This window comes from Triplophysa dalaica, chromosome 20, assembly GCF_015846415.1.
Source record: "Triplophysa dalaica isolate WHDGS20190420 chromosome 20, ASM1584641v1, whole genome shotgun sequence".
Taxonomy (NCBI): domain Eukaryota; kingdom Metazoa; phylum Chordata; class Actinopteri; order Cypriniformes; family Nemacheilidae; genus Triplophysa; species Triplophysa dalaica.
In genome coordinates, this window is record NC_079561.1 from 8,041,900 (window position 1) to 8,057,909 (window position 16,010).

The 16,010-nt window shown below is 36.2% G+C and overlaps 2 protein-coding genes across 3 annotated transcripts; both read right to left on the bottom strand.

Annotated features, from left to right (window-relative positions):
* Window positions 1–4,731: 4,731 nt before the first annotated feature.
* LOC130409536 (chemokine-like protein TAFA-4) lies at window positions 4,732–8,287 on the bottom strand. Its single transcript, XM_056733569.1, has 5 exons — window positions 8,272–8,287; window positions 7,874–8,031; window positions 7,108–7,263; window positions 4,995–5,119; window positions 4,732–4,743 (listed from the first exon to the last, which is right to left on the bottom strand). Exons 2-5 carry the CDS (start codon window positions 8,016–8,018, stop codon window positions 4,732–4,734), a joined length of 438 nt encoding a protein of 145 aa, XP_056589547.1. The 5' UTR covers window positions 8,019–8,031; window positions 8,272–8,287.
* A 3,180-nt stretch (window positions 8,288–11,467) lies between these two features.
* snx21 (sorting nexin family member 21) lies at window positions 11,468–15,742 on the bottom strand. Of its 2 annotated transcripts, none has more exons than XM_056733166.1 (4): window positions 15,617–15,742; window positions 14,504–14,783; window positions 13,693–13,850; window positions 11,468–13,420 (listed from the first exon to the last, which is right to left on the bottom strand). In XM_056733166.1, the coding sequence occupies exons 2-4, from the start codon at window positions 14,763–14,765 to the stop codon at window positions 12,656–12,658; spliced, it is 1,185 nt and encodes a 394-aa protein (XP_056589144.1). In that variant the 5' UTR covers window positions 14,766–14,783; window positions 15,617–15,742; the 3' UTR covers window positions 11,468–12,655. The 2 variants fall into 2 exon arrangements, with proteins under 2 accessions (XP_056589144.1, XP_056589143.1); XM_056733165.1 differs by lacking the exon at window positions 15,617–15,742 and adding an exon at window positions 15,265–15,554.
* Between the last annotated feature and the right edge of the window lie 268 nt (window positions 15,743–16,010).

Genomic DNA, 16,010 nt, shown 5'->3' on the forward strand with positions numbered 1-16,010 from the left:
TATGATTATTGGGTGCTGCGCTGAATAATTCAAAGAAAGTCAGATGTAAGCACCATTCCCCCTTGAAACACGTTTAAAAACGGCGCTGTAATAAGAAACACATTTCGAGGGACAGAAAATGGGAAAAAGACATATAGCCGTTAAGCTGGACCTAATGAACTTTAAAACGTCTGCCACAGTTATTAAAGCTGTGCCATATTGGGAATATAGTCACGGCTGAAGGTTTTTTTAGGATTACCTTAAAGCTTTACTAGTCGCTATATGTCACAGCATTGACTGCCCTGTTGCTTTAAAAGGCCACATAATAAAAATATTACGAAAGAAAAATTAATAAAGTCCTACCCTTCCATTAGTGAAAGTGCCTAAATGTAATAGCAACACACTGAAGTATACAACCAGCTATTGGTGCAGCACAATGTGGATACAAATAGTAGCTCATCTAGGATTATCCTGAATAAAGTAGCAGTCAAGCTGAAGGACAGGCGCTATCCATTTTATAATCTGCTTTAAACCAGTGTATGTGATGATCGGAATAGCTCAGGCTGTGGTGATAGACTATGTTTACCCAAGACTTGCTCTCACCTTTCATTTTCACCTTCTCGCATCACTTCACAAGTCTCAGACTCTTCTCACATCGCGAAACACAAACAAAAACAGGTGTCTGTCAACTACAAACACACACACACACCAAAACACTTGATCAAAAGGAACAGTGCAAAAATGCCTCTAAAGTAACTTGACAGCTCATTATAGACGTTGGGTCTTTCTTTTTAAACAACAGAAGACTGGTTAAAACATGCAACGTTCAACAAGGGATAATGGATGAAAGGAAAACAAGTCATTTGTAATGTGATGAGCAATGATGCTTTGAATCATTTCACGATAACAAACAAACACTTCTAAAGGAACGTATTTATAGTTTATTCACTTCGTAGGTGATATGTGGTTGCAGGTGTGGTTGAAACTGTAATCATTAGTGAAAAGTTGCAATAATCTATCCAATAAGACGAAGCGTACAGTAAAAATGTCCAGCGTACAGTGAAATCGGTCTTACAAATGACTCAATAAAATAATAAAAATATAAAACACATACATCAGAACACAACCAATCATATTGTTTCTGTTGCCCAGCAGATGTGAAAGTGTCCCAGCAATTACATTAAACCAGAATGCATTATGTCTGTTGTTTCAGACCTCACAATGTGTGAATTTTATGATTAATGTGCGTGCAGAAACAGATTACCTAGCATGCGTTTCTAGCCATTCTGTCCCTATGGGTATCGAAGCAAAGTCCAGACACATCTTTTTAATTCACACTCACATACGCACAGAGAAATCCCAGAACAGATGGAGCACATCATTGCTTTTTTTCTCATGCCAAGTACCTTTACCAATTCAGTTATTGCACTGTCTCACAAACTCAAAGCAACTTACTTAAGTAAACCAAATAAACACGATACAGACATTTCATACATTCATACTGTGCATTTCAAATTCAATTGTACATTTGTCATGAGAGGTCATGTCATGGAATCCTCTCTTCTCTTTTTTCTATCCAGTGTGTTGAGAATGACATAAGTAATGGTTTGGTCTACAATCTAATCTGACCAAGAAAAAATCGCCGGTTTCATGGAACCCACACTGTGTTTCTGTGTTCGGCTATAATATAACAATTTATTTATATTTAATTTATATTCATATTTTATTGTATATTAATTGTATTGTATTGAATTAAATTAAAACTACTGATTCTTTGCGGAGGTCTACCGGAAGTTACGTTTGGGCCACATAACATTTGTTTATATTGTTGTCGCTGAAACGGTATATATATTTTGGAGTAGGCATTGAATTTGATAGAGCTGTACCCCCCATCTATTTGCTACACAGAACTGGCTAATCTTGGTAATGCGCTATTGTCTGTTTAAAATTGCTCCTAATTTGAATTTTTTATTTCCCACTGAGGCAAACAATTTCATGTGTCTTCCACCCCTCACTGCTTGATGCAATTTAAACAAAATGTTGGCCTAGTAAGTTGGCACGACACCGGCATCGAGTTTCTCATTTCCTCGTTCATAAGTGTGCAAACAACACCGTATCAAGTCAATTTTGACAACAGCCCTCTTATTGTTAATAATATGATGCAAACTGAAAGAATGGACTTGTTAAAAACTCAAATGTTACGTCAACATAACATGAATGTGGCCCTCCCCAGGGGACTGATACCAAACACAGCATTCATAAGTATTATGCTGTTTTCTGACTCCCCACATAGAACAATTACTCTCTCCCGGAGAGTTCTATATCCTTAAAATTAAAATGTGTTTATTTCAAATACATAAATTTCCCTCATGCCACTGTAAGCTATAATTTTATGGGTAATACGAAGTGAAAAGGTGAAGAATAATCATTAGAATTCAAGTCAACACAGTTTAAATAACAGTGCAGCAGGAGGCAGCTCAATAATGAAAGGTTATTCACTAACACTGAAGATATGTCTCAGAGTTTTAAATTCAGAGCTACAGAATAATTTCAGATAAGTGTATTTCAATTAATGAGACTTGTGACGAACTTTCAAAACAGTCATCCGCAAGCCTGGTGTCAGGAACGTATGCCTAACACTTCCACCAACATCATAAAACAATACAAATCTAAACTATAATATGATATGATAATAACCTACAATTCAGGAACACGGCTTATTCTGTTTTCCCATCTGTCTTTTTATATTTCTCACAAGCTAACAAGCGCACACACACACTGTTCTATTTCCATATCAAACAGGTCTTTTTTTGCTTGAAACGTCCCGTGTTTACTTGCCTTCTCTTGCAGGTGCCGTATAAAGTCAGTCAGTCGAAAATGAGAAAATGTAAATTGTATTTGTGTGAGTTTTGGTAAAGAGGTTTCTTTAATATTTATCAGACCACCAGGACACTTTTTAGGGCGGTTTACCGGACAGGGCTTAAAGGTGGGGGGGTTGACTTGGAAAGGAAGTTAATTTGAGCCTGCTAGCACTGAAATTATAATCCCACCCTGTATGCGATTCACCTTCCAAAGCAACGCCTCCTCCAAACACATGAATGTGTTGCGTAAATCCAAGTTTTACAGACTAAATCCATTAAATTCTTCTCGAAGCATGTACATGTCCAAAAGAAAGAGGGAAACCATGGTCTCGTCTTTCAGACCCTTTGCCTGCTGGAGCTGTCTCCATCGTGTAAAAACTGAACCGACGTTTATTCAAGTTTTTCTCTTTCATAATCCAGATATTTTTTAGTCAAAGCTTTTTCGAAAACTGACTTTCGTTTGGTAAATTTAACTCAAAAAAATGATTTTTTGATGTTGTTCACATTACTTGAACAAATCACTTTCATTTAACACAATTGTATAGGTTTCTAGCTCAAAACTTGCACAAAGAAAGATCGGTTTAACATAATTTAATCATGGACAGTGGTTCCAAATGTTTGAGTAATGTTTTCTTAACATGAAATTAACATGTAGAGAGAACATGAGTGAAACATGTAAACTCAACATGAAATTAGCACGTTAAGTGAAAATAACTGAAACAAGTAAACCCAACAAGATACCCTCATTACAACTCCTAAAAGTTGTAATGAATTGCACCCGCAATTCATGTTGAAAGGATTACATTTCATCAAACCATTATTGTGATCAGTGTTTGCTTTAGTTGGGACCTTGATTCGTGACATTTTTTTGCTCCTCCATTACTCCTGTTCTCTCTCAACGAAATCACATGTAAAGCATAAAGAAAGTGAAATGTCACAACAGGACAGTTATAGTAGATTGCCTTTATTTGGTGTGTTATAAAAACAAGAAGCCGCATTAAATTTATAGTAAGATTGAGGATAGATTGTTATGTTCTGATCACAAATGTAACATTTCTGGGACAAAATAAACAAAGTTTTATCGACACGTTTAAACATCAACACTCATCATAGAAAACCTCTACAATGGTGACAAGCACCAAATCAATTCAGATAAACAGATCAACTGCAATGCATGCTGGGAGTCATGAATGAGTTTTGAACTATGATGTTACCCAGCAAGCATTTCAGCATGAAGCGTTCTTTTCTTGATTGTCACCATTGTTGAGTTTCATACACTGATTCTTCGTGTCTAATTGATTCAGCTATATAATTTTCCTCTAGAACATCACATGATGTTGACAATAACACAACAATCTCATGAAGAACATATCAATTCCAGTAACTTCACGATGACTACACTGGATCCTGCTGAATCCTCATTTTTTGCAAGGTATGTTTTATAAAACAGGCCTAGTCCTTGCTTAAACTAATCCCTGTCCGGGAAACCGCCCCTTTGTGTTTAAACCATCTTTAAAATCCAAATAAAATGCAGTTGGGGGAAACCAGATGTGCTTTACATAATTACTTACATGGTACAACAACAAAATATGTAATTTTCATATGAATTCATTAATAAATCAATATAAAACAAAATGTTACATTAGACATAAAACCATTTTCTTTTTTCTTACATAAAGTTTTCACTCAGACTTATAACAGCATAACTTACTTATATTTCCCCCCGATGACTTGCATCATTTGAAAGCTCACATTTTTAGTTCACAGTTTGCATGTTTTTGCCGACAGAGTGCAATTTTGTTGACATTTGTTGCATTTCATTTAAAAATATGCTCCTGTGAAATTATGAGCTGTCATCACATGTCCGTGGTCTGAGGTGTAAAGATTTCATCTACTGCGTGACCTAGGCAGAGGAAAAAGAGCCAAAATACATCTTAGACGCTATTTCATGTGACAGGTGGAATAACATTGCATAAACAGTCAAACAGATGCGTCAACAGTTCAAACAGCAGAAGAGCCATCTCTACTGGGACGTTGTAGCCCAAAACGTCTGGTGGTGAATCTGGAGCATCAACTTTGACATGTAGTAACAACAAAACTGCTGACTAGATTTTGAAATAAACACTAGACTTGCCTTATATACTGGCATCTTACCTTGGTAGTTTTGATTTTGTTCCCTGAGCTGCAGGACCAGCCAGTGAGGTCAGGCAACACTTTACACTCCTCACCTGTTAAACACGGCTCCATCTGACACCACCATTTCCACTGAACGACAGAAGCTGAGCGGCGGAAATGAAAAAAAGGCAAGAAAGAGTGTGTGAGAAGAAGTGTTTGTTTTTTACTACACTATCTGGTATATTTAAGAAATGCTGTTTACTCTTTGAAAGCTACAGTATATTCATGAAAGATATAGATGAGTCAAAATCAAATCACATCCCTTTATTGTCACTCAATCATATGCACAAGTCCAACAGAAGGTGAAAAACTTGGGTGCAGTTCCGACCAACATGCCAGTAGATATGAGACAGAATTGTAGATTACAAGTAACAAAGAATTACAATTCTTTACAGACATTTTCTTGTACACATTTACACAGTTAACATTTCTGTGCAAGTGTTTAAACATAGTATAATGAATTACACATAATTTACATATATATATCATTAAATGTATTAAGTCACATATTTACATAAAACCCCCTGTATTAAATGCACCAATAACCAAATGAAAACAAATCATAGGAAATTCTAAGGAAACATAGCAAGCCCTTTCCAAAATGCACATGCACACAAAAACATTAAAAGCCAAATGCTTTACTTTATGAAAATAATTAATAAATAATTGCTGAACCATGCTGAGCAAACAATGTCCGGTACAGTTTACACAAAACCACCCTATAACTCCATAACAATAATCTAGAAATTAACCAGTGTGAACCAGCATGAACCAGCAAAATTCATGCTGGCCTAAGCTGGTCCTTCAGCCGGATCTTTTGAGACGGACTTTAACTTCAACATTTGCTTAAATAGATATAACATCCATTCCCAGTCAGCAAATTCTTTTGAGCAGTGAAATGGTAATATCCTGCATAGCACAATAGATGTGCACCCGAGGCGCCGGGATGTTGTAATGCTATTGTAGATATAGGAAAATGTGTGAAAGTGAATGTGATATTACATGTTGATTTTCAATTTCAAAGGGTTTTCTTGCCATTTTATTTCAGCGTGATATTGAATTATGAAAATGTGACGAGATCTAGTTATCATTTAACAGACTTTTTATTCATTGAAAATCAGTACCACTATTGCAATTGAATTATATTCTATCGCTGCGTACAGCAAACAGGCACAATGTAGGAGATATTATTAGTGAGGAAGTGGGTAAAAATATTCAAAGTTCACCCCTAAATAAACATTCTGTCATAATTTCCAAACCAGTATGACTTTATTTCTTCTGCAGAACACAGAAGTATGTCGATCATTGCATTGGTTTTGTGTACAATAGAAGTCAATACCGTCGTTGTTCGGCTACTAACATTTTTCAAATGTATTTTGCAGAAAATCATACAGGTTTGAAATAAAAAAAGAGGGTGAGAAAATAATGGCAGAATATTATTTTTTGTGGTGAGCTATTCCTTTAAGATCACCGAAAGATGCCATCAGTGGTTTCCTCTAAGTGGTGAGTGCAAATAAAAATAAAAATAAATTTGTATATGACTTGAAAACCTTTCAACACAGAGATAAAATAAAAGCTTTGGATAAATTAAAGGATTTTAATGTCGCTGTTGTCAGAGCCCTTTAGATAGACATTTTAAAATGAAAATAAACAGAAACACCTAATCATCAACTGAAGGAAACGGCTCTGAGGTATAAATAATGTTTATGTATCGCTGGCTGACATGGCAGCTGTCTTCTGACTTTACATTGACAACAGTTAACAACAGCATCAAAGTAAAAAAATTCAGTAGACGATGCTGTCAATCACGATTCATTTATTCATAGGAAACATAGGATAATAATAGGATGGGTTCCTGACATAAGGTGAGTGGTGGACCACCATCCTATCCTAACAGTATTTATCTTGTCTTTCAGATATAATAATTAAAACTGTTTACTTCTTTACTGTATGTGCGCAACTGGCATGTAGATTTAAATCAACCATCTAAAATAGCTACAAATAAAGGACCACGTTCCTACATCAGTATAGTCATTATCATTGGTTTTGTACCAAGATTTTCAATGTTTGGTGAGGATGACAGTTGACTCACCATCCACACATGAGGGTTGGGCATGGGTGGTGCCAGCAACCTGTCCAGGCAGACAGGAGCACTTGACCGTCTGAGATCTCTCTTCGATTTTATTCTTATTACAGCAACGATGAGCCGCCACCACTTCACAAGTACCCGGCTTAACTTCATATCGACCTTTGATTGACGGAAAACAGTGAGAAATAAAAAGGTTATTATTTCATACATTTTGTTTGCTCAACTGTTGATTGTCTGTCATTTTATATGTGGACATCTGTTGGGAAATATAAGATTATAGAGAAACAACAATGGTGTACAACAAATGTTTCTAATCTTTTGGCGCCATCACATGGACAACACCACATTTACACTCATCTATGATCTCCATTATAAACAAATATATAGAAAGCCCTCTATTATATACAAATAATTGAATATTAAAACATGATGATGAAAATTTACCAGAAATGTGTTAAAACACCATTTATAATATATTATAAAGACAGTGTAAATCTGTTAGTCCCATATTTAATATGGGTGAAGTAATAACATTCTTTCAAGAAATATTACAGAGTTCATATTTTTGTCTTTCTAAGGAAAACATGTTAATAAAAGTACAGCACATGCTAGAATTATATCTGGGTGGTTAACGGTTGTTTACATGTTATTAGTAATGGTCTGAGCTCCCAGAGGGTCATTTACTGTAAATGTGTGTCCAGTGTGTGTAATGAGACCTGAGAGAGATATACAACGTGAGGGGGGTGTTGGGGTGTGTGTCCTGGCTCACCAGTTTGGCCCCGAGAGCTTTGGTTGCCGCTGGACACTGGCTGTGTGCACAGAAGCCACACACACAACAGCAGAAGGGCTTTCTGGTTGTGCCGCATGCTTATACGGTACACAAAGAGCACAACATGATCTTTTGAGCAAGACATTTCTTGCAGTTCTCTGCAATAAAACACACAAAAAAATATTTAATCGTGATCCAGAACAGTGCGGTGTAAATGTATCATATACTGTAAGTTTGAGAGTGCATATCATTTGACTATGATTTCAGAACCCAGGTGGAGTTATTATGACACAATAAGCATCCAATATAACATGATGTGTTTTTGTTGCCATATCTTAAAATCAAACAATGGCATTTTAAAACATAATTTGGAAGTGGGTCAGTGGGGTCTATAAGACCTGTGCTTGCGGATGATGAGAGAATCATCAGTGGAAGACTTTAGTTCTACTTAAAGTTTTGTCATCTTTATGCCATCAAAGTCCCAAATGTTCAGTAACAGCATCAGCATCAGCATCAGCACCATACGCAAAGCCTAAAAGGAACAAACATGAGAGAAATGAGTGTTGGTGATTAGTGTCAGTGAGCAGCTCACTGGGTTAATCCGATCTTACATCTCTCGGATCTGTAGCCCAGCTTCCCTCTGACATAAAGACATTATTGATTAGCTCAGCATTGGCAGCTCTCATTTTACTTTAACACAACACACAAGTGCTCATGTTAACTCTTATTAATACATTTTCAATACATAGAGGACCTCTTCATGTGAAATTTAAACTTGAACAAAAATCATAGCCTACAGATGAGTTAAAATGCAGATATACATAACACCAGGATAATTTCAAATTTTCTGTTTTTGGTGTAGCCTACTCATTATTATTCACATTGAAAAAAGTACGAAGGCATTATAAATACACGAATGAGAAATGCACGTCCAAAATGTTGTACATTTGCTTCACGAATCGAATATATATTGAAATACAGCAATATTACTGATTCTTGTACAAACATTATTTATAATAAACGTTTTTCAAGCTATTCAATTCAAAGATCGAATGACGGATCTCTCTCTTTAAGACAACGTGGATCCAAATATAAATAAAAGATGCAGAATAACTGTAAACATAACATAAACAAATACACTGTAACAAAGTTTACTTTTGAGGAGTAAATTCGTAACTTTTCCACTTTCTCGAAGCTGACGTGAAGATCGGAGTCGCGTGGCGATCACTCGGCTTCTGACAGTTTCAATTATTATGTAAACAACAGAAAAAAACCTAAATATTAAGAGGTGCGATTTTGTTTCAAGATAAGTTGGTCGTTGAGAGTTTCCTACCTGTGGTTCCTCCGGAAAAAAGAGTCTTTCCTACTCCCATTTTAATTCGGATTGGTTTGAATGAAAGTCCCTAGGAGGAGGCATGGAGGTCTTCTACGTCAGTGTTAAAGTTCATCAAGAAACCATCTGTTCACATTCACATCTTCTCTATTTCCATTCTAAAGGCGATTACTATGTTCAACGCTGGGTTGACACAGCGATAGATGCTTGCACATTTATTAAATGTCCTATATTTTAGGAACACTTAACCGAACTCTTTCTGTAGATAATAGGGTTAACGTTTTTCTGTAAATATATAGTGAAACAAACTTCCACAACACCGCTTTTAAAGACGCATGTTGCATCCCCTTAATCCCCAGAAGTAATTTCTAGTGTGACCATGACAACTCTCAGTTCTCCACAAAACCAAGGGCCAGTTGCATAGACTGCTTAGACTAGTTTAAGAAGTTAGTCATATTGTTTCTTCTTGACTGGTGATAACTTCTTTAAATCAGTTACATGAAAAGGTAGATTGGGCTAATTGGAATATACAAAAATAGTACGACTGATTAATCTTAACTAATTGCTTGTTGTTGAGACTCAATCTTAATTTAGAGCCAAACTTTATGCAACTGGGCCAAACTGTTTTCAACAGTAGGAAAAAACCAGAACCATTGAGAGAGATACGCCAACGGTGTCACGTGATTCATGGAGCCTTCAGAAAGTTCGAGAAAGTTATGTTTCTCTTTATGCTTTATTTCTGTCACATTTTTTCTTTAAATGGGTTAAAAGTGTTCCTCTGTTGGGCTGTTTATCTGCAGCTCCATGCGTTACTAGTAACTTCTGGCCCGGGAACCACTGAGAGCCTCCACGAACCGCCATTGCTGTGAAAAAACTGTTCTATTGAAGTCAACTGAGCGACTCTCTCTCTCCCTCTCTCTCTTTTTCTCTCTCTCTCTCTCCCTCTTTCTCTTTTTCTCTCTCAATGGCTCTGGGAAAAACTCAAAATGTATTATAATTCTGATTCATAAACAGAATTATGATTAGTCAAAGAAGCCACAAAGTTTAAGAGCAGGACACCCCAATTTTTCATTACATTTTAACTAAAAGGTTTTTAAGGATCATAGACATACCTACTCACTCATTTTAAATATAAGGCCTAGATTACTCTCCATTAATATAAAATGCAACCTTATAATTCAAATAGATTGTTTGACATAGGCTGTACTTGAACTTTGATATATACCTGACAATTCCACTGTATCAGTTATAATTAATTGATTACATTTTTATGCATCATAAAATAGGCTACCTTTATAGGTTTCACAGCAAAATTTGCCATTGACGGCAGAAAGCAGCTTGCATAGCTTTCTCTTTCAGTGCATTCACTGACAGACCAAAACTTCCTGATTCTCTGTATATGTGCTGTAGTGTTGGCCTTTAATTGGCGGAATTTGACATTAGACACAATTTTGAATTTAACGATGTCATATATTTTTCCTTCTATGTCTGATTGATTGTAGAATTTTGTAATATTAACCCATCTATTCAAAAAGGTTTAGTTTATTCTACGTTTTTCTGATTAAAGACTATCTGAGGATATTCCCCATATCCATCATAAGTGCTTTATTGTTATTAAAGACAGTTAAGATGAACATTTCCTTTCAAATATATAATCTTCAAAGAACTCCTGGACTAAGCCTTACTTGAATTAAAATCCTTATGTCGCTTTTATAAAAATGCCTTAGAAGAAGACAAAACTATGGCACTGATTTATTTTAAGATATTTCTGGGCAAACTATATTTAGTTGAGACATTTTAATCTGGGACTAGCCTTTAGCTTTGTCTGTGAAACCAGACCATAAGCTTTTAAAACAATAAACCTTTAAAATTATCTACCTAAATAAGCAGTCTCTCTTGCTCTTCTCTTTATATTAATTTGATATTATAACAGTGACAGCAATACAATCATTATGATCTCCTTTTATGAAAGGTTATACTTGATCTGAAAAGTTTGAGAATAACTTATTTAAAGCATGCAGTATATTTCGATGACATCTGTAGGCATTTCATTTTACACATTACGTAATTGTTGTTATAAGTTAAAATGTATTCACTTGCTGTTATTTTCATTGACAATAACAGAAACAAAAGAAATGGCATTATTTTAGAGATTGGAGTTCCAGGTGTAATGTGGTTACATTCTCTTGCAAATAATCATAGTTTTTCATTTAAATGTAAAGAATAAAAAGAATAACATTAGTTCATGTCAATCTGTGAAGCAGTTTTTAAAATGACATTTATTAATATTGTATCACATTAACATTCAAATGTACATGTCGTTTTTAATTTCATGCTCAAATACTCATCTTTCCCTTTTATAATAAGACACAAGAACATCCTACAGTACTCTTTATTGTCATCCTGATCCTCTCTGCACTTGAATGTAAGTTTACTCTGGATTTAAAAGGAGAGCAGAACATGTTCAAAGTGCTGTGCAAAATATTTAGGACTATATTGACCTCATGTGAATTTAACAGCAATTTTGGTAACTAGTTAAATTCAGTGCATAAACGTGTTTTTCCAAAATTTGAATCAAAAATCTCCAAGTATTTATTAAATCTATTTTTGAAAAAATGACAGATTTGTAAAAAACTGGCAAATGGCTTGGTGCCAAAATATATAATGATTCAACTCTATCCACCAACAATAAATAAATACATAAAATCCAGCTAAAATTTAGTGAGCAAACCAGAAGGGAAAATGTTATTTGAATCAAAAAGATTTCCTCCATCTTTAGATTTTAAAATATATACGCAATACTGATCGGTTGATGCATTCTAAAATATAAATTTGGATAAGGCCAAATTACATTGAAATGGTCTGTTGACGTAAAGAGATCATGTGCGTAATTAAAAAACATAGCTGTTCTAAAAAGCTGCAATTGTAGTGTTTTATGCATAAATGTCTAGCTGTATTTTGTGCCTTTAAAGGATTCATTTCTTTCACTTAACTGCTAGTGAGTCAAAGGCAACTGAATGTAAACATAAATGTAGTTTAGAGTCATTTCTGCTCACCCTGACTGCATAGGGTTCAAAGCTACACATGCTATCTAAAGCAATGGATATTAGTGGTGTTAAAATTGAGACTCCTTTTAGTGTGATCACAACCGTTGTCTGAGAGTTGTTTACGGCAGACGTAAGGCACACATATATTGTAACTCTACTAAGTGGTTCAAAAAGTTTCTCGAGTTTTACCAAAACCCAGTGAAAATTATCAAATGTGTCCATGATGTGTCCATGATGTGCCCGCTTGAAAATGATTGTTCTAGGCAACTTGTGCATTATATGAGTTAGTATTAATTCCACAGGATTTCTTTGCACACTATCATACATATTGCTTTCAAAAACATCACAACTGTGAACAGTAAAGTAAAAAAAAACAATCCCTAACATCCTACACCCAACCGCCTATGAGGCATCTTCACTTTTGCTCTTAGCCCTAACCGCCCCCTCGCTCTCCTCAATGCTTTCTTTAAATAAACACTCCTTTAACGTGGGTTGACTCCCAATATCAATCCCCTGCTCCTGAATCTCCTGCAGTAGAGCCTCCCAGCGTCTCTTGTCCTTTGAGATCTTCCAGGACAGTCTAACGTTACACTGAAGAAGAGGGATGAGCAGAGAATGCAACTGGTGTTGCTGCAAGGCCTCCTTGGAAGGCGCCATATCCTGCAGGGCTCGGTCACAGTGTTCCTGAGCTTCACTAAGCTGCTCTACTTCCTGGAAGCAGATGACCAACGCAGAGAGCGTGAAGAACCAATGAACCCTCTGGAAATGGTTTTGCTGGAGGAGTTGATGACATCCTAACTTCTCCTTGAGTCTCAGCGCGTTGAGAAGAGAACCCAGGGCTTCTTGGTAGCGGCCCACGCGCATCAGCATCTGGCCAGCACGTAGATCGCCCAGGTAGAAGAACTCAAGAAATGTGGGTGTTGTCCGTAGTTCGGGAAGGGAGTACAGGTGGCTCAAGTATTGCTCAAAGGCCCGGCTGCGCTTGGCAATGGTCTCGGCGACAAAGTTTTTGCGCAGCTTTTTACGAGGGAAGTAAACGCCGTCCATCTCATCCCCGTGACGACGACGCAAACGGCTGTGTAGCCGTTCGAAGTCGGTGTAGCGGCGAGTGATGACTGCGGGAGTTTTGTCGAATGTGCCAGAATGGATGACGTGAATGGTGTAAAGCTACAGAAAAAGAACTTGTAAGAGGGTAGTTGACAATTTACAAAGTAAAAGTTGAATCACATTCTAGCGTCCGAAAAATGTTCTTAATATATAATCATCTGACAAATTTAGTCTAGGAGGTATAAAATAATAGAAATTTGTCATCTACCCTAATACAAATGTACAAATATAGAACAATTTTGGTGGGGTTTAGATGGTGGTAAATTCCAAACCATCTATCACCAGCTAAAAATAAAAACACAATGGTTTACTCTTGTGGTTAGGGTACTTACCACATACTTGGAATTTGCCTCATGAACAACACTAGCATCAGTCACTTCAAAAATAAGTTTTTCAGGAATACAGCGAGCTCTTGAGGCCCGCCAGTTTTCTTGTAGTTGTCTGGTGATCATGTTAGAGCCTTTTGGAGAAGGACCCATGGGGCTAGCATCTATAGACCAAAGACAAAATCAACTGAACTGAAATAGTTCCTCTAACCAAATAGGAGAAGTGAAATCTGTCTATAATTTTAGCATTGTAAAAACACTGTCAAACATGTTTAAGCTTAAAGTAACAGTTTCCTTAAGAATTCATAAAGGTTATTGAATAATCGTAATTTCACCAATGTATTATTTTTATAAACATCTTTACAGAGCTCTTTCTGTACAAGGACAGTCCATAACCATAAAGGATCGGTATGCTCTATATAGCAACTCAACCAAACTTTGTGTGAGTAACATTAAAAACCATCAGCCCACAAACTGTAAAGTGTCACATTAATGACGGATTTAAGACTTTGTGTGTAACACCTTATATTTGTGTTTCTCACATGGTTGGTTTTTTGTCCATACAATAGAACTGAATGGTTGCTGGCGCTGTTCGGTAACCAACTTTCTTCAAAATAGCTTCTTTTGTGTTTTGGGGAAGAAATAAAGTCACACAGGTTTAAAATGACAAGAGGGTGAATAAATGATGGCAGATATTTCAAACTATCGCTTAAACTCAATTAGTTGTTGTAGGGTGTGCGTCTTGAATTTATGAACTACTCATATTGTTTATAACAATAATATTATTAGCTTTATATAGACAAAAATTGAGGACTACCTGTGCTACTACATGCATTATCCAGAGAATCCCCCAAAAAGTCAGAATCACTGTCTGGTCCTGATGCATCGCCAGCATCCTCTGATTCAAGAACCCCATCGCCCTCAAAGCACAGGGTACCACTGAGCCTGGCCGAGATGCAGTCTGTATCATCCTCAAGTTCGGAACTTTCTGGAAAGTCATCTTTTCCATCCGTCTCCGAAGGCAGCTCTCCTTCCTTGAATAATGTACGGCGAAGTCTGTCGAATAGTTTAGAGGCCATCCCAACTGTTCTCCAACCCTGCAACATAAAAAAATCCCACAATGAGTTTCAGTAGAGAGCATTCTTCAATCTATAACAATGTAAAGCTGTGACATTACTTCGAGCAGATTCTTTATGAGAAAGGACTGAATAAAGCCAGTGAGATGGAGCGTCCCCGAGGAGTAATGGAAACACTGTAACTTCACACCACTCATGAACTTTCATTGAGCTGTGAAACTAGAGTAAACCTTGAGGGAAACTGATCTGTGACATAAATATTTATTCATTTTAGAGGGTTTTGGAAAAAACAACCAAAAGCATTTAACTGATGTAATTACATGGAGGAAATCTGATTACTAAACAGATATCATATAGTAACAAATATTTATCTTCACAGGATGATCCACATCCCCCCCACACACACACACACACACATTCCTACACTTTGCAGAAAGTTGATCCACACCCAACTCCACACAAATTGATATTTGAATAGCGGGTGTAACATACATCATCTTACCTTTTCCACAAACAACAATTATGCATCTCTGTTTTCGTCATAATAAAATATGTGTGAAGACTTGGCTAGTAGTTCAAGTGGGAGAGATCAGTTTTTAGCTTGCTACGTGCTAATAACATTGACACGCTAAATAAACAGCACTTCCACAAACTACACCGAGAGAAAACTACAGTAATTGAACTAAAACGTATTTCAAAGCCACCGAACCTCCGATAAACAGCAATGAAAGGTGTCCTATTACAGGGTTAGTAAACTTGGTGCACTTGCTTGCTAACAAACTATGGCTAATCTAGCTTCACACTTTTTATAACTTAAGAAAAAAGTAACAAAAGAATATTAATTTTGTACTTACCAGAGTTACAGACCTCTAAACTACATACGATCAGATCCTCATGGCGCGAGATCAAACATTTTTATGTATGAAGAAATATGGAAGTTGTTCTGATCTAAGTTGCACATTGAAGTGGGCGGACACAACTTACTGACAAACCCAAAGTATATAAATAAATTAAATGAAAATAGATTCTATGGACTTTAATTTATTAATACAAGTGTTGGCCCGGTTAATGTATTATATTATTGACTTTCTAACATATGTTAATTCCAATGATGAATTATTTAGTTTTTCCTGAAATATGATTTATTCAACAGTCCTGTCAATATGTTTTAGTTTACTCTGTAATTCAAATTATCCTTTATAATCATGTAGCAATTCACAGATCAATAATTAATGATCGCAGTTGTCT